The sequence below is a fragment of the Dasypus novemcinctus genome, chromosome 2, assembly GCF_030445035.2.
Source record: "Dasypus novemcinctus isolate mDasNov1 chromosome 2, mDasNov1.1.hap2, whole genome shotgun sequence".
Taxonomy (NCBI): domain Eukaryota; kingdom Metazoa; phylum Chordata; class Mammalia; order Cingulata; family Dasypodidae; genus Dasypus; species Dasypus novemcinctus.
Genome location: NC_080674.1, coordinates 47327435 through 47354430, shown reverse-complemented (window position 1 = coordinate 47354430; position 26996 = coordinate 47327435). Strand labels below are relative to the sequence as shown.

The window sequence follows — 26996 nt, the reverse complement described above, 5'->3', positions numbered from 1 at the left end:
AGCTCATATTTCAAATATTTATTTTAATGTATTCAATCTAGATATTTGACAACAGTAATATCATGGTGCAGAAAACTGACCCAGACTAGTTGGAGAGAGATGCCCACACATCCTACTTCATCTTCTGTTCTTGAAGAAAATTGGTATTTATTTATTTTTTAAACTTAATCTGTGTCCAGAGGCAACTAATACTTAAAAATTAAAGTGTCAATTGGTCAACTCTGGGATTCCTTTCCCAAGAAAACTTTCTCTTCATTTTAATTAAATATATGTAATTTCTACTTTATTTTTGATAGTTTAAGCTTGAAAAATTTTATTTATAATCAGACATTTAATGTAATATATTTCATCTTGAAGGTCAGAAAACTCTGAATTGAAAACTTTACATCAAAATGGTTGTGACTTTTTAGGTGATAAACTCAACCTGAAAACTTTATGGAAAATTTTAAAGGGGATTTAAAATTTTTTTTAGTAATATTAAAAGAAATAAAATGCTGACTAACATTATTATGTTATCTTACTATGCTTTCATAAAAAGTTGATTTTTAAAAATTCATTCTATATCCTCCCAAATTACTGACAAATCAACAAATAAAGCAAGTTTTTTAGTCCCTCCTATGTACCTTTCTGTGTACTGGTCTTCAAAGGAATATCTCAGGAAATAGATTTTAGGCAGGAAGCAAGGGCGTAAGTAAAAAGTATATTTTGGCCTGTAAAGACAGGAGCTAGGCCTTATGGAACAAATGCTGTCTATTAATGTATAGTATGTCTTGATGAATAGGAATGGATATTGTATTCAGTAGACGACTTTAGACTTAATGAAATTATAAGTTCCTAAGTGAAAAAATGACAGGAAGACAGCTCATTAGGAAGGTTAGTAACATTGACAGTGTAATCCGAATATATTAGGAACGAATACTAGGAACAATATAGGCTGTAATTAAGTTGTGAGGTGACCTACCATAGCATGGTGAAAAATATATAAACTTAATGTGGTTACGAGACTTCAAAGTGAGTCAGGAGGTCATCCCAGAAATAACACTTACGCACATCTCAACAGGATCTTATAGACTTCCAAAGTAGTTACTACCCCAAATATTGGGGCTCCTGAGGGCTCTGGAGATACCCAGGTCCTATGGTCGTGGCAGGTAGCTCCAGAGTCTGGTGCCATGCCAGTGGGCCCTGTTTTGGAGTTTGTGCTCCCAAGCATGACAGAGTTAGACTCAGCTGTGACTTCTCAACACATGCCTCTTCTGTCCCTTCTATTTGAACCTATAGTAGGTGTATATATCCAAGAGGCTTGAATCTTTGGGCTGTTCATGTGCCAGCTGGGCCCTGAGCCTCAGTGGAGTTGCAACACCTACTGTCTAATTCATGGGACTCACCCAAGACAACTACCAAGGAGGTGAGGATGGACAACCACCATATCAAGGAATCTAGAGAGTCTACAATTGCAAGTAAGAGAGACCCATCTATCAGTCATATGGGATTGAAGCCCCCTCTCAATTAGAGTTGGAGTGGGCATCACCATCCCAGAATCCTCAGGAATGGGGAATAAAATATGGACTAGAGTGGACTTATTGGTATCTTATTATAGACTTATTGTGATTGTATCAATGGAAGAAATTCTATCATTGATGTGGAGATAGTGGCCACTGGAGGTGCTGAAGGCAGGAAGAAGGAAAAAGAGATGTAATATGGAGGCATTTTTGGAACTTGGGAATTGTTCTGAATAACACTGCAGTGACAGATATAAGGCATTATACCCTGCCATAACCTACAGAATTGAGTGGGAGAGTGTAAACTACAATGTAAACTATAATCCATGCTTAGTGGCAGTGCTCCAAAATATGTTCATCAATTGCAACAAATGTACCACACTAATGAAAGAAGTTGTTAATGTGGGGAAAAGTGGGAGGTGGGGGGAGTGGGGCATATGGGAATCCCTTATTATTTTTATGTAGTATCCTTTAAAAATATATATTTAACACCTTTTCCTTAGTTACTTCTTTGAGAAAGAGGTGCAAATCAAATTAGTAGGTCTTGATTATAAGCATCCAGCTTTACTGATCCCTTATTCTTTAGGTATAGCTGGTTTGAGAGCAGAAAAGTTGCTCAAATAGCTAGCAACATGGTTGTGAAGGGCAATTGCACATAGCTGTGAAACTTGTTAGCCATTACTTAGCTGGCAAAATTTGTAAAATGTCAGCCTTTTCAGAAGAAAACTAAGAAGAGGATAACTGTCTAGACATACTAAAAGTGATTGCCGATTGTTGATAGGAGCTAGTGGCAGAATCAAGAGCAGCAGCAAAGAGATAAGCTATAAAGGAACTGAGGATAGGTAGAGAGAGGAGACACAGCCACTTGCAGTATTATCCTTACAAAGCATAAAACATCTCTACCATGACTTTTTTTTTTGGTCAAAGAAGGTAGGTTGAAGGAAGAAATTATACAATAAACAGCTAATTAAACTATTTCATTTTTTTCCAGCTTACCCTCCATTTTTAATAGGGATGGTAGTAAAAAAAAAAAAAAAGTACAGAAGATATTTCATAAAAAGTTGATCCATCATGTGAGAAATACCATTAAAAGTAGTTTGTATTGTGTAACACCAGAAAGATAGTCTTGGTAACAAGGTATTCTGCAATAATGAAGAATTAGCAGGCCTTGGATTAAGTCATACCCAAATTCTTTACCACAGATGCTTAAAATGGTGAAAGATCTCTTTCATTCTCCATCCACAGGCTAAATACAAGAAAAAAGAGGGCAAGCTGACAAGGAGGTACATGTGGTCAAAGTAGACAAATCTCATACCTTTCATGAACAATGAAGACTTTTCTAGTGACTTGAATAAAGAAATGTTTTAGACATTAATTTCCTCATTAATTTTGCAGAGAGCCAGTCAAGTTACACCTTCTGTAGTTGGGTGCCACTGCTCATATTTCATTCTAGATCTAAGAGGAAAAAGATAACACACACAAGGGGTCCTTGTCATATTTCATTCTAGATCTAAGAGGAAAAAGATAACACACACAAGGGGTCCTTGCGGATATGTATACATTCAGCCCTCTACCCAGTATCAGTTGCCTCAATATCTATTTCTGTGGAACATGAGCTAATGTTTATAGTGTTAAACCTGAGTCAAGTTGAGAATGTTCAGTATACTGTGCTTATGAAATCAATGACATGAGTAGTCTATTCCCAAAAGAATTTAATAAAAAGTAGTTGTTTTGGCACATAATTCAACCACGTAAAAACTTGGTTCTCCCAAACCATTCACTCCCTAAGAGTTCCATATAAATGAGGTCTTACTACTATGCAGAACACAGAAGAGTAAGAAGAGCAAGACAATCTAGATATGAATATCAGAAAGTTATAGTTCAAGAGAAGACATTTTCTGGTAGTGGTGGTAGCACAACATTGTAAATGTAATTAACTCACTGAATTATATACTTGAAAGTGGTTAAAATGGGAAATGTATGTATATAACAATAAAAAAAAATTTTAACCACAGAGACATTTTTTTAATATAATAAACTTTACTTTTAAAGAGGTTTTAGATTTAAGGAAAATTATATCAAAAGTACAAGGGATTCCCATATACCCCACTCCTTCCCAATCCCACATCCTCCCCTATTAATACAATAGTGTGGTACATTTATTACAATTGATGAATAAATATTGAAGCATTGCTACCAACCGAGGACTATAGTTAACATTGTGGTTTGTACTTAATTCCAATGCCCTATGTTCCACCTATTATTCCCTCCCCTTCCCCTCAGAACCTCTGATAACCATTATCTTTATAGCAATGTTCTTCCATTACTACAATATTAATAAGTTTACTTTGCCAATGGTTGCAGTCCCCACTTATGTTTCTACATTTCTCAACCTTGAGGATTTTGGGATGGTGATGCCTGCTCTGCCTCAGATTGAGAGGGGGACTTAGATCTTATGGGATAGATGGAAGGTAGTGTTTTGCTTGAAGTTGTAGATACTCTGTTTTTTTTTTTGGGATAGGGGTTGTCCATCATCCTTTTGTTAGTTGTTGTGGGCATGTTCGATGAACTGGAGGGTAGATGATGGCCACAACTCTCATAGAAGGCATTTCAAATGAGTATATGATTAATCAATAGAATCATGCCATAGGTGTTCAAGGAAGGAGAGATCACTTCTTTCACAAAAGTGATGGGATTTTAGTAGATTTCCAAAGTTTGTAAACTCTGGAGGAAAAAGTAGAAGGTATGCCAGTTAGTACTGAGAAGGTGTAGCAGGAAGGGCCATTACTTTCAAATATCAATATTTGATTACAAAGTCCTTCAGGGTGGGGACTTTTATTAACTTGCACTCTTTAAAAGAGCTTGATAATTATCAACTACATCAAATTGATTTGTTGCTAAATAAAGCTAATATAAAGAGAGTTCTTAACCTCAGTGTTCTGTTTAAAATCCTATCCTTTATGAAAAAGAATCAAGAATGCTTATTTGAAATTTTGTAGATACAAAAGAATCAGACAACTAGCATGAACTTAAATTTATTTTTTCTTGCACAGGTCCGTTGCATCGGAACTTGAAAAGATATATAAGTTCAACTGTATCCTTTAAGCAATGTATTATCTTGTATAACCACTCCCTTTCCATTCTAGGCTTAATTCATGACTCTACTTTATGAACATGAATTCACTCTTACATATTGCTGAGCTGTATTGAATAAACAGATATTTAAAGATTGTAATTTAAGATGTATTTTATCTACAGAAGGCACATCATGTTAACATTTATATCTTTCTTTGGGTTTAAGTCAGGCAAAGAAACATTAAACTAGGGTTAAGGCCTCCTTTGGAAACTTTTTCACTTAAATTTTTTTTTTTTTAAAAGATACATAGATCACACAAAATGTTACAATCTTATTATCCCTCCTTTTGTTCCCTTTTATTCCCATGTTACAGCTTCACTGAAGAAATGTTACTGAAATTTTAATTCTATTTCTTCCCACCACCAAGCCACACACACACACACACACACACACAGTCTTCTTGCTCCACCCTTATATTCTAACCAGTTTCCTCATCTATAAGGGATGGATTTGCTCTCTGAGGTCCCAACTCTACCTGGAATCCAAATGCTCTTCCTCCCAACTGAGAATTTTTTTTTTTAAGGAGGTACCAGGAATTGAATGTGGGACCTCGTATATGGAAAGCAGGCACTCACCCGCTTGAGCTAGATCCACTCCCCGAGAAATAATATTTTAATATTAAGATCAGGCTTTCTTAAAATAAAAATATTTGCGTAACAAAAAAATGTGAGTTAAAGCTCCTTAACCAAGCAACTCAGTGTCATTGGAAAATAGTGGTATCCTAAACCAGATTTCTAACAAGAAAAATGAACAGTCTTCTGATCATTACGGACCAAGATTTTCAGAAATTTTGGTAGAGGTTAATGAAAAGACAGTATCAGTAGCACTGAAAAAAACCTCTGAAATCCTTCAGGATATCGACTGTCTTCTATCAAACTCTAAAAAGTGAAAAATGTAATTATTAAAACTTAAGAGTTTTGCTTCAAATGGCTGATAAAGAACTACAATAAAAAAAACAAAAACTATTAATCTAAGAACTGTATATATTCTATACAATGATCATATGAGAACTGACATTTAATTTTGGAGGTATTTTATGAATTTGTAAATTTTAAGATATATATTTGTAATACATTTTATTAATAAATAACTTGAAAGTGTGGAACTATTTCATTTAATTCAGATTTATGAGAAAAAAATCGTCAAGTTATAAAGTTGATGCTGTTTTCATCTTGTGGAACATTCCTTATTCTGAAATTTTAAAAATATGTGTAATTGTGCATTTAGTCATTTGCTATTTAATTTTTTTTTTTAAGATTTATTTATTTCTCTCCCCTTCCCCGCCCCAGTTGTCTGTTCTCTGTGTCCGTTTGCTGTGTGTTCTTCTCTTTGTCCAGTTCTGTTGTTGTCAGCGGCATGGGAATCTGTGTTTCTTTTTGTTGCATCATCTCGCTGTGTCAGCTCTCCGTGTGCGTGGCGCCATTCTTGGGCAGGCTGCACTTTCTTTTGCACTGGGCGGCTCTCCTTTCAGGGCGTACTTCTTACGCGTGGGGCTCCCTTATGCGGTGGCACCCCTGCATGGCAGGGCACTCCTTGTGTGCATCAGCACTGCACATGGGCCAGCTCCACACGGGTCAAGGAGGCCGGGGTGTGAACTGCGGACCTCCCATGTGGTAGGCGGACGCCCTAACCACTGGGCCAAGTCCGCTTCCCTGCTATTTAATCTTTACTCCAAGTATTTTTTGACAGAACTGTGAGAAGAGAAATGGGTATTTTTAAACAAACTAAAACTTTACCTAGGTAATATAGCTTCAAGCTGAAATTTGAGCACTCAGTGAAGACTAAAGTTTGTCTGAAATATACCATGAACCAGATAATTTCATATCTTTTGAAAACATAAAATATGTTATGCTTCAAAGTGTGCGAAACTAAAAGAGAAATGGCCTTACCAAAAGAGTTATATACTACCATCTTGTCTATTGAGGAACAAGAAAACACACAGCTATAAAGACTTCAAGATTATACTCCATATGGCCAAAAATGTTGAAATTAATTTTATTTCTATAAAAACCAGCCTCTTCGCATATGAAGGAAACAGCAACTAAGAAAACAGGAGAAAAAATGGAGAGAAAATAAAGTGGACTGTAGGTCAGGAATAATGCCAGCGATTTGAAATAGGCTCAATGTTCTCTCTTCAGGTACCATTGCAGTGGGCTCCTTCCCATCCTTGATGTCTCAGCATAAATATCACCTCCTCAGAGGAGTCTCTCTGACTACCTTACCTAAAAGTTGGCCTCATTCTCTATCATGTCACCCTATTTATTTCTTTGATAGTGTTGTAGAAGTCGACAGGTTCAATTATTTGTGTATGAAAAGGCCAGAAGTCAGCAATAATTTTGGGAAGGAAAAAGGAATTTATGTACAGCCAGCTGGACTCAGGAGAGTTCTGTTCAAAACCCAAGCCTCAAACAAGATTTTTGAGTTCTTTTTATAGAGAGGAAGGGCCAAATGGTTCTTTGTCTCAGTGCTCAATAAGCTTGAATTAACATATCTTTTACATTCTAGGTAAGCTTTTAGCATGGACTTCATAAATTCCATGTAAGCTTCTAGCATATTTGGTTTGCATTTTCCCTGAATATTTAAAATTTACAGAGTGCATTGCTAAATTGTTTTTCCAGGACTGGAGTCGTTGCCATGGTTAACAAAGGCAGGGCTGCAGCTCTTATTGTCCCACACACGCACAGCTCAGGACACATACAGTTCAGGTTATCTACGAAGAGATGAACAGCCTCCCACCCATTGCCCACATCATTTCCCCCCTTTATGCCAGCTTAACTTGCTAAGCTTTGGCATAATTATTGTTGGAGTTATGAGGTGGGTGGCTGTTGTTTTGCTTACTCCACTTATCAATTTCTCAGTGAGGACCTAAAGACAAAGTTCCTGGGTAGCATCTGGGGCTTATCCTGTTTTCAGAAGAGATTCTTGTCCTGGACAGTAGAATCCTGGGAGTGGGTCCCCACTAGCAGTCATCCTGGGGGTTATTGGTGCTTACGTGAATTTCTTGCCAGGCTCTAGATCCATCTATTAATTTTATTTTACCTTTACACCTTTAATCTTAAAGGGGTGCTGAAGGGAGATGATCTCTTTTCTGTAACTACTTCCTGCTGGCCATGGGTTGTAGTTCTTATCTAAAAAGGTGTAAGAACTTTGCTATTTATTTTGACTGGAAGAAGATAGATCTGGCATTCTGTATGAAGTTGAATGAAGTTTTCATATGGCTAATGTTCATTCTGAAAGAAACAAATTTAATTAGAATTTTGGAATACCTGTTTTTAAAAGAGGACATTGGATTACAGAGGTAGACGAGGTTAGGTGCCTATAAAGATGGGACCCTTTTTTAAAGTTGGTGGGGAATAGTATATATTTTTTTAAGATTTATTTTGTATTTCTCTCCCTCCCCCCAATTGTCTGCTCTCTGTGTCCATTCACTGTGTGTTCTTCTGTGTCCACTTGTATTCTTGTCAGTGGCACTGGGAATCTGTGTCTTTTTGATGCGTCATCTTGCTGAGTCAGCTCTCTGTGTGTGCAGGACCACTCCTGGGCAGGCTGTGCTTTTTTCACACAGGGCAGCTCTCCTTGCAGGGTGTACTCCTTGCATGGGGGGCTCCCCTACACAGGGGACATCCCTGCCTGGCAGGGAACTCCTTGTACACATCAGCACTGCGAGTGGGCCAGCTCACCACACCGGTCAGGAGGCCCTGGGTTTGAACCCTGGACCTCCCATGTGGTAGGCCGACACTCTATCAGTTGAGCCAAACCTACTTCCCTATATATTTTTAAGTTATTTATTTTCAGAGAGAAATTGTAATAGATAACACTATTAGATACATAGCTTTGTTTTGAAGACGCATTTCAGGCTGTTTAATGATTGGCACTCATGTGCTTCATCAGGTGCTTATGGTCAATTGGCACCTTTTGGGCAGTTGGTTTCATTCAGGATTAGTGCACCAAGTTGGAAATTCTCTTAGTTTTTAGCTGTGGGAGTGATCAGAACTACAGAATAAAGTTTTTTTAAATTTTGGTTTTAATTGTACAAGTCCTGGTAATTTTGACTGTTCAAAAGGTGACCTGTCACTAGCAAGCCTTGTTTTATTACACAGTAGAGTACAGTAGAGTAGTAGGGTGGCTAAGCCTGGCATTAATCAACCAGCTACTTGCAAGCCACTGGTGGCCCCACTGTTTTTAGCTAAGACGGCTACCTTATTTTATAGACATGTTTATTAACTATTTAGAAAATGAAGTTTACCAGGAATTTAACATGATTAGTGTACTTTTGTACATGATTTAGAATAGAAAAGATAATATTATTAGGCATATTTAGAACAGGACAAAGGTACAGCACTTAATATTAATGTACTACTTAATATATAAGGATTCTGAGTTGCAATTAATAGTTTTAAGTTTTAGGTTTGTAATACTTTACGTGTTCGCTCTCCATGGGAGCAGGCCATAATGCCAAATTGTATTTAAGTTTTACTTACAGTATTCTGGTGATTATGGCTGCACTTGGTATGTTCTTTGCGCAGTGAGCAAGCCATAGCATCTTTGATCCTAGAGAAAGGTAGTTTCCAGTATTTTACTGGCCTAGTGCACAGTGCTCTCTGGCACTATGGAACAGTGTCAGTCTGGAGACGATATTCATTGTACATTTGACTGTACCAAGCCATCATTGGCTGCTGCAGGAGTTTGAAACTGCAACATAGTTTCCGTAGACTTCAGGAGCACAACCAGAGGCCTGATGTGTAAATACTTCTGTTGTTTGGCGGGTCAGTGACCAGCCTAGCCAATAACTCCTATGGAGAGGCAACCTGTAATGTATTCAAGGCCTGGTTTGAATGCACAAGAGAGTTTGACAATGTTGAAGTTTATCTCTTGATTTTTTTATACCATTTAAATATTTCCAATGCAATGTTACATATCAAATGACTTTGCTTACTTATACAATTTTACCATGAAGATATTAGTAGGTATTTAATTTTAGTAATAGAGGGGGGAAAAACTATTTCATTGTTAAAATGAAAACAGAAGATTCTTAATGGAATGAAGGTAACTTTCCATTACCATTTACTTAAATATGCACCTTGCCGGGACTTTCAGACAGATTTTATTACCACGAAGTTACTTTTTGCCATCAATACCAATCCAGATTTTGTTGTGGGAAACTGGCTTACCTATTTGTTGCTTCCTGTTACTGTAAAAGATGTTGCAAGTTGCTTCCTATTATTGTAGAAGATATTGCAAGTTGCTTCCTGTTATTGTAAATTACCTTATTGTAGATGTTGCAAGTTGCTTCCTGCTATTGTAGAAAACGTTGCAAGTTGCCTCCTGTAGCAAACAGCAGCTCATTAGCTTTCAAATAAATATGATGTGGAAACTAGGATTGAGGTTCTCAGTTTCAAAAGCTGTGAAGTTCCCTGGTCCCATCTTTGTTTCTTCTCTTGTGTCTTTCTTTCTGTCCTTTTATTTCTTCAGTTCTGCGTTGCCTTCCCTTCGTGCAGACCTATTACTGAGCTGGTCTCAGCAAGGTTTTAGTTAACAATGGCTTTTAGAACTAGAGCGATTTAAATGTTTCAGTTTGGAAGATGTTTTTACAAACTTTTTATAATTGACCAGTTATAGACTGGCAAATTTACTCCAGATAACAATTAGCAACCAATGGAATTTACCTCGTGCATTTAAGAGAGCAGTTTTACACTTAATTTCATTAAACACAAGCTTACAGTTCCCATTATTTTAAAGATTCAACATGTGCAATGTTAACTTATCAACCAGATATTTATAAACCTAAGAGATACAATGTTAACTTATTAACCTGGTATTTTATAAACCTACGAGATAATACTTAAACAAGTTGAAATTGTTATTGATTAAATAAAGAATGTTGTTTTCCTTCTTTACAGGGGCCTAAAACCTTTGTTAATGATAATTTTGAAACTGAATAATTTCAAAAGCATACTTTTAGGCTCTGAAATATAAAGCAATTATTTAACTTGTTTTAACTATAATTTAATGAGGATTTCATAGCTTTTTAACAGTTCTGTATATTTAGATTTTACATGACCTTTTGTACCGTTTAGTTTAATCTGGGTTTTAGAAATATATATTATTACTTATATAACTGCATATTTAACTTTAACAATTTGAGCCAATAGGTAGACATGAATAGTTTGATACAGTTTGATACAGTTAGTTATTTAAAACTTTCTCTTTGCTGGTTAACTCAAAATATAGTTCCCTTACTAGTTACATTGTTGTTTGGATGGAACCTGGCAAGCATTTGAACTTTCCTTTAGACTGGAAAGAAACCAGTTTGCTTTCACTCATTTTTTTTCTTTGTGACAGCCTGAACAATGGGGGGGTTGTTTAGTAAGGCCCGGTACCCTAGGAAGAGTATTGCTTACTCCTGGAAAATGAGGCAATAGTTATTTTTGATATCTGGTGGAAATGGCCAATTAGAATTCATTTATATTATTTTAAAGGTCAAGGAAAAAGACAGTTTTTCCTTTAAAAGGGTAAAGAGGAAATGAGAAGACCAAAAAATATTTAGAATGGCATAAAAGTGATATGCATAAACCCCCTTCCTTCTAATTTATAAGCTTTTAAAGTTAATTATTAAGTTGAATTGCTAAGGGGTGGAACTGTAAGCTAAGACAAATGCAAATGTAGTTCATAATTTACCATCACAATAGTTGAAGACCAGGGGTGAAATTAGTTATAAAATAACTATAGGATAAGTTTAAGTAATAACTACCACCATCACAGTAAACATTAGCTAAACCTTAAGTAGTCATAAAGAAAGGCAAATTAATTCAATATCACTATTACAATAGCTGAAATCCAGGCCACATTTACTGTTGTAATAGCTTTTGTTATAAATAAATAAATATATATATATATATATATATATATATATACACACACACACAGTTACTTATACAGTGATTTTAATTCTTAGTTACAATTTTTAGTATGTTTTACTTTAAGATGAATTGGATACCTTTATTAATTAAGTTACAAGAACCTTATTAGTAACAACTCTGTGAAGTTTTCCTGTTTATTACTTAGTAGCCGAACAAATTTCATCTGTGGGTTATGCATTTAATTCACCAGCAAGAGAGCATTGGCATTTAAAGTTTCATTTTAAGTTACTTTTACCATGAATTTTTAGGCACAAGCAAACTGACAAAAGCCAAACACAGATTTTAAAGTTGAAAACAAAGTTAAAAACAAATTAAAACAGAAGAATTCCATATCTTTAGCATTTTAAGGAACTCCCTGACCCCAATTGATAGCACACGAGATCTCATTTCAATTACTATTTAAACCTTTTATAGGCACAATTGAGTTTAAATTGAGAAGTTGAGGTTTATTGTTTTCAAGCAATAACCTCCTTCCTTTAGACAAGTTTACAGCTTAAAACATTTCAAAGCATTTCTACATAGTCTTACAAAGAGAGAGATTCAAAAAAAGAAGAACCTGGGCAGAAGTCAATTTATTTTAGCCTTTGACATTATAGGGAGGGAATTTTATTGCATTTATTCTATTATTGCTTGGTGCCCCCCTTTACTTCTCCCCTTCCAGGCACTCGGGTGCATAACAATTAAACAGGAATGTGACTTATGAATAGAAGGCATAGACTCACTGGAAGGGGGCAAACCTTTCCCCTTCCCAGCTCTCTGCTTTTGTTACGCATCCTCCTAAAGGGAGGAGGAGAGAAAAGGTGATGGTAGCAAGTTCCAGGCTGCTAAACTGGCTTGAAAGAACTTTTCAAATTCAGCATCTTTCCCAGGGACCCCCCCCCCCACCCCCCGCCCTGGCAGGGCTATAATTTAAGTTACTGATTCCATCAGTTACCCTGACTGGGGCATGTGCACATTCATACTCCACGGTTTTGCTTTATAAACTACAATCAATTCACTCCTTTGCCAATGGCAAGGGAGGGTTCCTGCTTAACCAAAGTTTACCACTTTACATAATTACACAATCTTAACACCAACATTTAGCAGATACAGAAGCATACAACTTATCAATCTGATTCACAATTTTTATATATTTTCTTCGGCACAGCTGCCCCCGCAGCCATACAAACTTTAGAAAGAACACTTAACATCTGAAAAGAATCTCCTGCTTGCGCTTGCTGTCAATAAAGCAAATTCATCTGCAATTCAGCACCATTACAAAAGAGTCCAGCTAGACCTTCTCACTGTTTAACTTTACACCCAGACCAAGCTTCACTAGAAAAGCCGATTCATTTTCCTGTAACCAAGTTTCTCAAAATCCAGGCCAATTTCCAGGATGTTAGGACTCAAACCTATAAACATCCTTTCTTATTATAATCAAACCTTCACTACCTCAGTGGAGACAAGACCAGAACCAGATGCTAACATGCAGTTAGACAAACCCAAACACCAGGATTTTTTCCTTTTTTCTCTTTCTTTCAGACCTGGAAGAGATGGCTTCCCCCGAATTTCTGGAAGTAATGGGGTCTCCTGGGAGGTGATCGGGCTCCCTTTCCTAGGAATTAGCTAGGGTTTTTCCTGACACTGTGCTCTCCGGGGAGTCTTACCTTCTTACATGTTTGGAGTCTGTTTTGTTCCCAGAATTTTTCCCAGGCCTTCTGTTGCCCTCGATTTTCATCAGGAGGATTTCGGTGGAGCCCACATCTTTTCTGGATTAAATGTAACACAGGGATGCCCAGAGTTGGGGTTCACCTGAGTTGTCCAGCTTCCTCAGGGATCCAGAAGTGGTAGCGAAATGCTACCTTCTCTGGCCTCATTTGCAAATCCCAGGAAAGTCCCCAAAAATGTTATAGAAGTCGAGAGAGGTTCAATTATTTGCATATGAAAAGGCCAGGATTCAGCAATAATTTTGGGAAGGAAAAGGAATTTATTTATGGCTGGCTGGATCTGGGAGCTTTCTCTTCAAAACCTGAGCCTCAAACAAGATTTTTGAGTTCTTTTTATACAGAGGAAGGACCAAATGGTTCTTTGTTTCAGTGCTCAATAAGCTTGAATTAACATATATCTTTTACATTCTAGGTCAGTTTTTAGCATGCACTTCACGCTAAAGCATGTAAGCTTTTAGTACATTTGATTTGCATTTTCCCTCAATGTTTAAAATTTATAGAGTTTGCATTGCTAAATTGTTTTTCCAGGACTGGAGTCGTTGCCATGGTTACCAAGGGCATGGCTGCAGCTCTTACTGTTCCCCCCGCCCCCCCACACACACACACAGCTCAGGACAGTAGCTCAGGTTATCTATGAACAGATGAACAGCCTCCCACCCATAGCCCATATCAATAGCACTTAGAACGCAGTTTGTTTCTTTATGGTATATATCTCCTATTATAGCTTGAGCACCTTAATCTTTCAACAAGGCATTTTTACCATGCATGGTGTCTGGCATACTGAGAGCACTCACTCTGTGTTGTAAAAATCAATCAGTGCTTTTAGGCAATAGACCAACTGCAGAGAACTGTAGAGCAAGTAATAATTTTGCTCTTCTATTTTGGAGAGGGACTATGTAGGTTGTTCCTCAATAGCTGTAGAAGGCATAGGCTAAAAGACATACACCACACTGCCATAAGGGCAACAAAAAATTGTTACTAAATTCAGGCAAAGAAAATGTGTCCTCTTTTTTATATATTCTTACATGACTAAAATCACTATCATGATTAATGAATTTGGTGACAGTACAAGATATTTTTACTTAGCTTTTAAGCTGTGTAGTTTTAAAGGTGTATAATTTCCCTTTCCCCCTCCTCAATTGAGTCCATTCCATTGGCCAAGCACCAGGAGTGGACAGGTCATGGAAATTAATATGACTGAGAAGCTGAGTCACACTTGAGGTTCTGTGAGTGACCTGGGAGTTGGCTTGAGAGCTAAGATTCCAATTTTATTTGGTCTCTTTCAACTATAAAATTAATATAATCCCACTGCTGCCCTTGCTTTCCATCTGAGACTTGTTTTTGAGAAACGGTAGTTAGGAAGGAGAAAGAATGCTCCTCTTTGGGCCTCTTCCTTGGGGCCAGTGCTTTAGAGCCACAAGTCAAATTACATGCCTGCACCCACCACTCCGAGGGAGGGAGAATCCCAGTAAAGAAGCTACATCTTGTGAGTCCTCCTCGTTAGGGTCAACCTAACCTGAATTCAGCATTTAGCATTTAGCAGTCATGACTGAATGTTCAAGCCATATCGCTGCTGTCCACAAGGAAGAGTAGCACTCAAAATCCGTCCGCATAGTGGCAATGAATAATTATCAAGCAATCCCTACAGGGCCGTGGAGCGCTACAGAAAAGCGTTAGCTCTGCCTGGTCGCGTGGGCTCTGTGGCGTGTGAAAACTACCTCCGACGCCCACGCCTCAGGATCCACTGGGGGAAGTCGGAAATATCTCTGACCTTCAGGATTCAAGACGGCCCGTGGCTCCCAGCTCAAGTGTCTAGGAGTAAGGCCTGTGAGTCACGCATTCGACGAGCCACTTCTCCGTCCCCAGGTTCCCGGCCGCCTCTTGGGTGCATCTTGGGGATATCGGCGGCTACGTCTGTGGCACCGCGCAGATTAAGCCGAGAATCGAATCATCAGGTTTGACTGAAGGAAACCAACAAGATACTGTTCACTTCCCACTCGACATCCCAAGGTCTCCTATTAGGGACAGGGCCGGGAAAAAACTCAAGGTATTCATTCTCTGCACCAAAGACCATTCAAGTATCAGCTGCTTTTGGCGCGGAGTAAGGTCAATATCCCGGCGTCCTCTCTGCCTACGTGTTGGGCTGGAGCCGTTCTGGCCCACGTCGGCCGTCTCTATGGTGCCCGCCAAAGGGGAGGGGGAGAAGGGCGGGGCTGCTGTCGGAGCTGCAGGGTTCAGGGTGCCGAGCCGCGGGGAGGTGCGGTTGAACAGTGCGAGGGATGCGGACCGCTGGAGACCGGAAAGGACGCGAAGCAGTTGCGTTATGAGGTGGGAGGCCGGAGGCGGGGACCAAGCGAACCTGAAGTCTGGGAAGGTCCGGGTTCCGGGTAGTGGGGGCGTGCAAGGAGGGTAGGTGCGCGGGAGTCCGAAGTTAGTGGAGTGTGCATTATCCGTGTATTGTCACTGTCCGGCGGCCCCGGGATCTGCGCGAGGCCCTGGCGCTGCCCTTCGGCTTGGTGGCGCCTCCTAGATTCCATAGGTACCCAGTCCTTGTCTAAGCTCCGCACCCTTTGCTTTTTTCTGGCCCTTGGCAGGGAGGCATGGAGGTGGAGGAGGGTGCCTGGGTGCTTGCTGAAGGGGTTTAGTGCCATTCTAGAAGGTGTAAGAGCCCTCCTCAAGAGGTTTGAGTGTTACAAGACTTATGTGACACGGCCCCTTCCTTGCAGACGCCAGGGCTTGTCCTATCTTCTTAATGTCATTTTTAGAAGTATTGCATCGCACTATCTTAAAGAAGGAATGACTTTGGGTATTTGCTGAGACTTGAAACATGTTGAAATCAGAATTGTGCGTTTTGTTCATAGGAACTAAATATTTTATGTGCAGAGACCTTGTAGTTTCGGTGACAGTGAGCAAGATTTGTATATCCTTTCTTTGCAGATTAGCTGCATCACATTTGGCATCTGCTTTTGCTATTATAGCATTAAACAAAATATACTAAGTTTTGCAGCAACTCCACTCCTCGATGAAGAGTACTATTTATAAAGCATAATAAGACGGTATTTGAATTTCAGATGTGATTTCATCTCAGGTTTTGTAAATATTTGTGAGATGGGGAGGGGCAGTTGAAGCAGAAGATGCCATTTATATTAAGAAGTTAACTCTTATTTGTAATGGCAGAAATACTGCTTAAGAGATTGTGAGTAAACAATACCTAATACTGTAAAATTAAATTAGCCAGCTAATTATGTGTTTATGGTGTTAAGAAAAGGGAAACTTAACAACTGTATATACTTTGAAGATCCCATAATTAATGGTATTTTACTGTAATGGGAATGGGAAAGTGGAAGAGTTTGGCCACTGTAGGAAGTGGCTCCTTCAAATCAGAAACAAAAAGTTACCTCCTTGGTGACTGGCCCTTAAGGCTGAGAAATCATCCCCAAAATATGTAGTTCACAGACGGAAGACTACTTATCTGCTTACTCCTTGTATTAGTATAATGAAATATTTATTAAACACCCTGAGTGCATTAGATTTATGCTTGACAGGTTTAAAAGAAAATTGTAATTACTGCTCTTAAAGAACCTTCCCAATGAATTGAATCCGTAAAATAAACATAAATCTATTTTACTTTTCAGAGGCTCATGAGCCCGTTCTATTTGTAGAGCTAGAAGCAGGAAGTGGAAAAGGAAGAAAAAGGTAATAAAAACATAGGTGTCCCAGTCAGGAACAATGAGTAATAGAGGAAATGTGTATTAAACTTCTCTTTATAATACTTAAAATCTAAGCTATAGATATGAAATATCTGCACCACTAGTTGAAGTAAAATAGATGCCAGAAATGTGTGGTTTGCAGACCATAATTACACTTTTCTTAAAAATAGTGCTGTTTTAGTTATCTATTGCTGTTTAACAAATTATCCCAAGACTTAGAGGCCTAAAACAGCAAACAGTTATGATCTCGTTGTTTCAGAAAAGACTTGACTGTATGATTCTGGCTCTAGGTCTCATAAAGTTGCAGTCCACCTGTCAGTGGGGTCTGCTGGCATCTGAAGGCTGGACAGGCTTAAGCTCACTCATGTGCGATTTTATTCCTCTCATCAAGCAAGCTGTCTTATACTCTCCATATATAAAATACATTTTGGATTGCCTCATTTGTTTATGTATTCCTATTCATAAACCATGATAAGTTATTTTGCAAACAAGTTTTTCTTTTTCAGATCACTTTAAATTTGGATGATCATGTAAATACTTGAAGAGGTCTTTTGATTTTTCACTTTGTTCATGACAATTTATTAATTGCCAGATCTTTTCACAATCTGACTCAATCATGTAAATATAAGATTAGTAACATTTAAATATACTTAGTGATTATAAAAACTGTTTCACGAGTGAAAGAAGATATAATGCAATGACTTTATAGAAGCATCTTGTAGTATGCAGTTAAAGTGGATAATGAACTTTTATTTTTGTCTACCTTCTAAGATGAAAATTGAAAATTTGTAATTAACTGCATGGGTAAATACTTTGAGTGGCAGCAGAGCAGAGCTTTCTGTTAGACCTCTTTGTAGTCTTATCTGCAGTCTATGTTTCCTACCTCAATGGCGGTCTTTCTCTTTAGGGCTAACTTCAGGCCATAGCTTACTGAAGGCGGGAAATGTTGTTGCTGCTAAGCCCGTTCAGTTTGGCCGTTAATTCAAGCTTTCTGAGTTCCAGTTAACAAGCTAATTAGATATAAAGACTTTTATTTTTAGCTGTTAAACAGTCCTTTATTGTAAAATTATAAAATAAATAGAAAAATGGATTGAAGGAAATTACAAATTTTGAAAGAGTGCAAGGTCAGGTTAGATTTAATATAATCAATTATGAAAAATAGCATAGCAAAAAACTTATATAAATATAAATAATTCAAATATAGTAGAAATTAATTATAAGTCTAATTTTTATATTACAGCTCTAACTATTGGCATAATAATCTCTAAGAATGAAGTAAATTATTGGTTTAGTTATTTAATTTCCATTTAGGCCATAGTTCTTTCTAAATAATCAAATTCCTATTGGGAATTCTTCACATCTTATTAGAATGAATTATAGCAGATAACAATTTGCCAACTCATAATTTTATGAAGCAGAAATCTTCAAAATCTTGCTCAACAGTAGTCATGCAAAATCATTACTGATTAACATAAATTATTTTAATTAAAGAATATGAATAAGAAAGAGTTAAAGAAAAATAAAGTATAAAAAAATATACCTCTTCTCCAGTCTTCCTCAATTAAAAGCAAGTGTTCATTTTGTATGAGAAAAAATTACGGAATACTGATCACAAGAACAGTTTGCCAGTTGCTCTGAGTAATTATTGTTCATATACCATAGTGCTGTTATTTTATATTTATCTGGTCTACTCCAGCTCTTTTATGTTTATTATTTGCTTAGAAATAGTATCTTTTCCAGCCTTTCACTTTTAACCTGATGGTATCCTTAAGACTGAAGTAGGTCTCTTATAGACAACATATAAATGGTTCATATTTTTTTATCCATTCTATCAGTCTGTGTCTTTTGATTGGGGAGTAGAATCCATTAACATTCCATGCTATTACTGTGAACATATTACTTACTTCATCCATTTTGTCCTTCAGCTCTCTGTTGTCATATCATTCTGTTGTCTGTCTGCTTATCCTTTAGTTTACCCTTACTAATAATCTTCGTTTCTTAACTCTTCTCCAAATCTCTCACCCTTGTTTTTTTGTTTGTTTGTTTTTTTTTTTTTTTTTTTGAGCCTGCAGCACCCCTTTTACAAGTATCTCTTATAAATCTGATCTTTTGGTAACATTCTATCAGTTTTTGTTCCTCTGTGAAGACTTTGAAGCCACCCCCTCATTTCTGAAGGACAGCTTTGATGGATGCAGAATTCTTGGCTGGCAGTTTTTCTCTTTCAACCTTAAATACATCATGCCACTTTCTTCTCTCCTCCATGGTTTCTAATAAGAGGTTGGCACTTAATCTTATCAAGTTTCCCTTGTATGTGATGCTTTGCTTTTCTTTTGCTGCTTTCAGAGTCCTCTCTTTATCTCTAATATTTGTCATTCTGAATAGTAGGTGTCTCGGGGTAGTTCTGTTCGGATTTATTCTCCTTGGGATGTGTTGTCCTTCTTGGATATTGATACTTATGCCTTTCATAAGGGTTAGGAAGTTTTCTCTCGTTATTTCCTCCTATATTCTTTCTGCCCTTTTTCCATTCTCTTTTTCTGGGACACCAATAATACAAATGTTTGTGCATCTCACATTGTCACTCAGTTCCCTAAGACTCCGTTCCATTTTTTTTCCATTCTCTTCTCTATCTGTTCTCCTGCTTTTCTAGTTCAGATGTTCTGTCTTTGAAATCACTAATTCTGTCTTCAAGCAATTCAAATCTGCTCTTAAGTGCCTCTAATGTATTTTTAATCTCATCCATCGTGTCTTTCATTCCCGTAAAGTCTGTCTGTTTTCTTTACAGCCTTCACATTGTTCTTTATGTTCTCCCAGTGTCGTCTTTATTTCTTTAGTCATATATTCTTTAAGGTCTCCAAAGTGATTTAGGAGAGTTATGGGATTATCACTGATTAATTGTATTAAATACTGTATCTCTTCAGCATATTTGGTTAGTTCTTTTGGCTGGACCATCTCTTCCTGTTTCCTAGTATGGCTTGTAATTTTTTGCTTATGTCTAGTTACCTGAATATGTTGGTGAATTTACTCTGATGACTAATTACTCTCTTGCCTATTGTTTTGGGTTTTTTTTCCCACGGCTCTTCTTTGATACTTGGTTCAACTTATTCTCAGTCTTTAAAATTGCCCAGCTTAAGTTTTCAGAATTGGGCCAGGGACTCACTAGTGGGGTGCGGATTTTCTACCAGGGGTTGGATGCAGAGAGCAGGTTTTTGTCCATGCAATTTCCAGACCGGCCAGAAGATGGTGCTAGTCAGCACACCTGTTTCAGTCTTGGCTTTCCTGTGTTCCTGTGTTCAACCTTCAGATCAGAGACTCAAAGTGGAATCTGCTGGCTGAATTCACTGAAGAAAAGCACCCAGACCTCCCCTCCCTTTTCGCTTGAAGCAGCTGACAGGTAGGAAGATGTCTGTTCCTCTCTCAGTTGGCTGCAGTGAGCCTAAGGTTTTACTCCAGCTTAATATCTTGGAGGTGGGGGAGGGGAGCCCTTCCAGGCAACTGTGGGGGCTTGGAACTCAGGTTTGTCTTTCAGCTTCTTAGTCTCTCTGTCCCTTATCCTCCTAGGAGTTGTATAGCACTGTCCTGGTCCCTCAAACAGCTTTTGGCTCTCTCTCCTTTGTTTTTCTAAGAGCATTCAGCTCTGCCTATTAGTCCATCATCATCTTCCCACAATCCAGATAATGACTTTTATCTTTTGTTCAAAGGGATATTTTATAAACTTTTTAAAAATTTGAATCTACTTTAATTTTTAAGAAAATGTTGTAGGTAAATGTAGCAGTTTGATATGGCTATGAATTCCAAACATAGTAGATTATGTTTGTAATCTGGTTTGTACCTTGGTGTGATTAAGTCATGATTAGGGCTTTGATTGGGCCATGTTAGTAGGGCCCCCACCCACTAAGGGGTGGGGACTCACAGATAAAAGGTATGGCAAAGGACAGATTTGAGGGTTTTTGATTTTGGAGTTTTGATGTTGCAGTTTGATGCTGAGGCCTTAATCTGGAGCACTGGGAAATAAGCTCACAGAGGAAACAGAAGCTAGCCAAAGGAAGAGAGGAACCCTGAGCCTGGGAAGAAGCAAGACCCTGTAAGAGAGGAACCCAGGAAGCCTGAACCCTCGCAGTCGTTGGCAGCCATCTTGCTCCAACACATGAAAATAGACTTTAGTGAGGGAAGTAACTTTTGCTTATGGCCTGGCATCTGTAAGCTCCAACCCCAGAAAAATACCCTTTATAAAAACCAACCAATTTCTGGTATTTTGCATCAGCACCCCTTTGGCTAACTAATACAGTAATGATATTTTGTTTTGTTTTGCTTTGTTTCATTTTGTTTTAATATATTTTTATTTATTATTAAAAGATACCTAGATCACCCAAAAATAAACTTTAAAATTATGTGTGCCAAACCTGTTGACTTCTTTATTTACTCAGGTGTCAAATGTTTATTTTCTGAAGTAGAAATATATGATTCATAATTTGTGGGATTATAAATCTGGAAGTTTGTAGAAAAAATTTATAACTTACAATGAAGTTATCTTGCATTTTTGCATTTTGTTCATATCTCTTGGTTGGAAGTACTATGAAATCATTACTTCTTCATCCTGGCAGAATCTGTAGAAAAGAACCTGATCTTAGTGCTTTGGTGAATGATTTTTATTAATTCTAAATGATCAAGAATTTGAAGATTGTTGTAGACTCCATTGTCATTAACAAAATAGTTGTTTTCTGCAAGGTAAGTGTTCTTTATGATAACATGAAGGAGTTAAAGAAACCTAAATGTGTTCATTTCATCTGGAGATATAGAAATCTTTTGCACAGATGTTTCATGTATCAACTAATACATAAATATAAACAAATTATTTTCGTATTACATTGCAAATTTAACTTACGAGAATTGTATACAGTTGTTATTACTGTTATATATTTTAATAATAATATTATATAATGTTATATATATAGGTTTCTACATGTTTTTTTTAAATTATTATACTTATAAGAGTCTCGCAGTTGCATCATGGTCTGGGTTGTTTATTCCTTTATATTGTCACTTGAATATTATTGACAAACAAGTTCTTTTTTGCCCCATAGTGGGAAACTTCTGCCTTTAGCTTTTCAAAATAGATTTATTAGTATTATGGTTATAATAGTAAGACATTGAAATTTTTTTAAAATCAAGGGAAAGAAAGTAAAGTTCATACATATGCCCACCACTGAGAGACAAAGCAAATGAATAAATAGCCTTCCAGATTTTTTGGTATATGTTTATTTTGCAAATAATACAAAAAATGTAATATTTTATTGATTATTTTATAGACTTTTTAAAAATTAATATCTATTTACCATCTTTCCATGTCAGTGAATATGGGAATAAGTATTTTTATGGTTACATAATATTGTGTGGACTTTATTTCACTAGTTCCATATATAGGACAAAAATATTACTTCTGATGTTTTTTTAGTTTAAACAAGGCTATGCTAAACATAGTATAGCTTTTTGTGTTTTTCTTAATTATTTACTCAGGATAGATCTCTAAAATTGGAAGTTCTGTGTCAATAGTGTTTGTGTATTTTTTATGCATTTTGTTACATACCACCAAATTGTCCACTAGAAAGTTTATATCAATTTATTTTCCTGCTAACAATGTATGAGAGTGATCATTTCTCCACTGCTGCTAAGAGAGAATTAGCAATCTTTTGTCATTCTTACGCTGAAATCTCATTGTTTGAATTTATTTGATTACGAAGTTGAATATCTTCAATAATTTTTTGACCATTTGTATTTCTTCCTTTTCTTAACTGCCTTTTTGTGTACAATGCCCACTTTATTATTGGGATACTTACAGTATTTTTTTTCCATTAATTTTAACAGTCCTTAATAGAGTTGGGGTCCTACCTTTCTTAGTTGGACTGTGTAGAAGTTACATTACCAAATTCATATAAATATTCCAAACTTGATAACCAGGTTGATTACATATGCTCTTTAACTGTGGAAATTTCCTTAGTAGATAATCAGGCAAACTGATTCTCCTTTCTTAAGTTATCTAGTGAAATGGTCTAAGATTACAAATCCCAGGTAGTGGACTTGGCCCAGTGGATAGGGCGTCCACCTACCACATGGGAGGTCCGCAGTTCAAACCCTGGGCCTCCTTGACCCACGTGGAGCTGGCCCAAGAACGGTTCTGATGCGCACAGAGAGTGCTGTACCACACAGGGTATCCCCACGTAGGGGAGCCCCACACGCAGGGGGTGCGCCCCGTAAGGAGAGCTGCCCAGCACGAAAGAAGGTGCAGCCTGCCCAGGAATGGTGCCACACTGACACAACAATGTGATGCAACCAAAAAAATACAGATTCCCGGTGCCACTGATAAGGATAGAAGTGGTCACAGAGGGACGCGCAGCAAATGGACACAGAGAGCAGACAACTGGGGAGGGGAAGGGGAGAGGAAAAAAAAAAAAAAGATTGCAAATCCCTAATCCATGTATATATGACTTTTAAAATCTAAAGTTGTTTGCATAAAACTTATGCACAGGCCAAAAGCAGATGATCTGACTTCTGGTTTCATCTGATTATTGACTCTCTCCCTTACTACTTTAGCAACAAACCTTTTCTAATTGGCTGATTATCAGTGTGGACTGGTCATTTCCAATTCAGGGCACTATATTAGAGGAATTCCTTTTCTAACAGGTCTTGAGGAAAGATAGAGCCTTTTTTTTTTCTATTTATGCTGAAAAAGCCAAATACTATCATTTCCAGCCTCCCTTGAAGTTAGGGTATGGACATGTGACCAAGACTCAAGCCAATAAAACACTTATCCTCCCCCACTCTGAATTTTGTTTTGAGAGCTAGTGATGCAAAGAAGCAGACGCCTCCAGAATCTTTTTATGGCAGCAGAAGACAAGGCAGCAATGGCAGCACTGCTAGTGGTAATCTCTTGGTGACGAGTGTTTGAGCAGTACAAGCGGGACCCGTGTCTGGTTTGTGTTGCGGTTCTTGTGTATTTTTGAAGTCTGGTTCTCGCAAGCTGGCAACTCTGTGATTTCTCAATACCCTTTGGATAAATTTGGTTTTTTTTGCATATAATTGCTAGCGAGTTTTCTGTTCCATGCAGTTAAGAACCCTAAATGATAGCAGGATCTGGGCTAAATAATAAGTCGTACTTCTAACTATTTGGAATTACCCACACATTATTACACCTCTAACCCCATACACATACGCAGTCTCTTTCTGGACTTTGTAGTCACTTTTTAGTACTTACATTATGCAGCTTTTTTAAAAGTTTATCAGCATTTACTCTTTCAAATGATTTATTTATTTTTTTTTGAGGTACCGGGTGCCAGAGATTGAACCCGGGATTTCGTATGTGGGAAGCCAGTATTCAACCACTGAGCCACATGGACTTCCCGAGTTGTTTTGGTTTGTTTTGGTTTACTTCTGCTTGTCGTTTGCTTGTTTTTTTCAGGAGGCACTGGGGACCAAACCTGGAACCTCCCATGTGGGAGGTGGGCGCTCAACTGCTTGGGAGTGCGCATGCACTCTCTCAAATGAAATTTAAAGTCATTTTTCCAAAAAGAAAATCCCTTTATTGTTCTGATCATGATTGCATTAAATTTATGGATTAATTTGTTTAGAATAATACCATCAATGTTGTTTTCGTATTCAACAAAACAGTCTGGCATAGTTATATCAACGAAAGCAGAACTACTTTGCGTGATAAAGGGATTTATTATGGGGTTAGACCTTACGTAATTGAGGGGGCTGGAAGAGCACCCCTCAGGTGTATTATTGAGCCCTAAGTTGCTGTAGATCCTCTAGAATGGGTCTTGGAAGGGAAGCTGGATGTGAATGAGGACAAGGACAACGAAAACCCTTGAGAATAAGCATCGGCCTCTCACCAACTCCAGTTTTGATGCTGTGGGTGACCTGCAGGAGAGCCTGGCACTCCTGACTTTAGAGCTGCACATGTAAACCCAGGATTCAGAGAAGCTGAAGGAAGATCTAGTGGTTGCTGAAGGAACTGCAGGCCCAGCTGTGGCCCCATGCCTACAAGATGAGCTGGCAGATCAGCAGCATGTGCAAGCCACCACAGCGGCTGGTACACGGCACTGCCCTTCCGAGTGTAAAACATAGGCTGCTGCTTCACTTCTGCCTTCCAGATCTCTTGCAAAATGTTGCCAGTAGCCTCTACTGTCCAGAACTATACAGGAGGGGAATTCTGGAAAAGGTAGTTTGAAAATTGACGTAGTATACAGTGATTAGAACTCTAATTAGTCAATCAATCTTTTGCTTTAATAAGATTTTTTAAAATATATTTTTATTACAGAAGTTGTGAACTTACAAAACAATCATGCACATGTATAGAATTCCTATACCACACCCCTTCATCAACACACCACACCACTATGGAACATTTGTTACATATTATGAGATAATATAAGAAAATTACCACTAACTAGGGTCCATAGCAAGCATTTTGGCATATTTTTTTCATACCCCCCCTATTATTAATACAGTACATCTCTGGAATTGATGCAGAAATATTGCAGTATTGCTATTAACTATAGTCCATAGATTTCATTAATTGTATTTTCCCAAGCTTCTTCACATTCCCACCACCCTGCAATAGTGACATATATCTGATCTAGTTCATAGAAGGACATTTTTGCATTTGTGCTATTAATCACAATTCTCACCCACCTTGGGGATCACTGTGTTATTCAGTCCATAGAGTATTCTCTAGCTTTCTGTCAATTGGCATTATATCCCTAGGTTACCCCTTTCAGCCTCAATCCCGTTTAGAATCCAGCTGCTACTGACTATAATGTGTTACATAAACTCTATCCACTTCCACACATTTACAGTCAAGTTAATTAAAACTTCTACATAGATTAAGCATCAGTACTCTTTCACAGCCTTCCTCTTACCTCCTGATAACCTATACTGTAGGTTTTAATTCCATACATTTATTCTTTGTATTTAGTTCCTATTAGTGAGACCATGCAAAATTTGCCCTTTTTTTGTGTCTGGCTTATTTTACTTAGCATAGTGGCTTCAAAATACATCCATGTTATCTTATCACACCCCAACTTGATTTATTCTTACTGCAGCATGGTATTCCATTGTATGTATGTACCACATTTTGTTTATCCATTCATTGATTGGTGGACACTTGGGTTATTCCATCTTTTGGCAATTGTTAACAATGCCTCTATGAACATCGGTGTGCAGATGTCCATGTCACAGTTTTCAGTTCTTCTGGATATATTCCTGTAGAAGAATTGCCGAATCATATGGCAGTTCTATATTTAGCTTCCTGAGGAACCACCAAGCTGTCTTCCACAGAGGCTGCACTATTTTACGTTCACATCAACAGTGAAGGAGTGTTCCTATTTCTCCACATCCTCTCCAGCACTTACTGTTTACTTTTTTAATAATGGCCATTCTATACCATGTGAGATGATAGCTCATTGTTGTTTTGATTTGCATTTCCCTTATAGCTAGCGATATTGAACATTCATCTATGTGTCTGTCTCTATGCCAGTACCATGCTGTTTTTACCACTGTAGCTTGGTGGTAATGTTTAAAGTCTGGAAGTGAGAGTCCTTAAACTTTGCTTTTCCTTTTTAAGATGTCTCTGGCTATTTGCGGCCCTTACCCTTCCAAATAAATTTGATAATTGTGTTTTCCATTGATTTAAAAAATGCTGGTGGAATTTTTATTGGATTCATAATAAATTTTTATATAATTTCTGTATCAATTTGGGTAGATTTGACATCTTAAGGATATTTAGTTTTCCAATCCATGAGCATAGAATGTTCTTCCAATTACTTAAGTCTTTTTAAAATTTCTTTTAGCAATGCCCTGTAGTTTTGTAAATACAAGTGCTTTTCATCCTAAATGTTTGGTTCTTTTAGTCACTATCATAAATGGAATTTTTTTCCTGACTTCCTCCTCAGTTTGCACATTACTAGTGTATAGAAACACTACAGATATTTGCATATGGATCTTGTATCCTGACACTACTGGAATTGTTT

General features: G+C 37.5%; 2 protein-coding genes across 10 annotated transcripts in view; both read left to right on the top strand.

The window, feature by feature from the left end:
- The window catches only part of C2H5orf34 (chromosome 2 C5orf34 homolog), a 36647-nt gene extending 30907 nt beyond the window's left edge, over window positions 1–5740 (top strand). For both annotated transcript variants that reach the window (XM_071208024.1, XM_058308689.2), the window contains 3 exons: window positions 42–143; window positions 4553–4593; window positions 5334–5740. In XM_071208024.1, coding sequence (XP_071064125.1) covers window positions 42–143; window positions 4553–4593; window positions 5334–5524 — 334 coding nt within the window. In that variant the 3' untranslated portion in view covers window positions 5525–5740. The remainder of the gene's footprint in view (window positions 1–41; window positions 144–4552; window positions 4594–5333) is intronic.
- Window positions 5741–11568: 5828 nt separating this feature from the next.
- The window catches only part of TMEM267 (transmembrane protein 267), a 38181-nt gene continuing 22753 nt past the window's right edge, over window positions 11569–26996 (top strand). For 4 of the 8 annotated variants that reach the window (XM_071208036.1, XM_071208033.1, XM_071208039.1 and 1 more), the window contains exons 1-2: window positions 11569–15670; window positions 20273–20362. In XM_071208036.1, the coding sequence (XP_071064137.1) occupies window positions 15438–15670; window positions 20273–20362 (323 nt within the window). In that variant the 5' untranslated portion in view covers window positions 11569–15437. The remainder of the gene's footprint in view (window positions 15671–20272; window positions 20363–26996) is intronic. The other 4 variants (XM_071208030.1, XM_071208047.1, XM_071208043.1 and 1 more) reach the window with 2 other exon arrangements.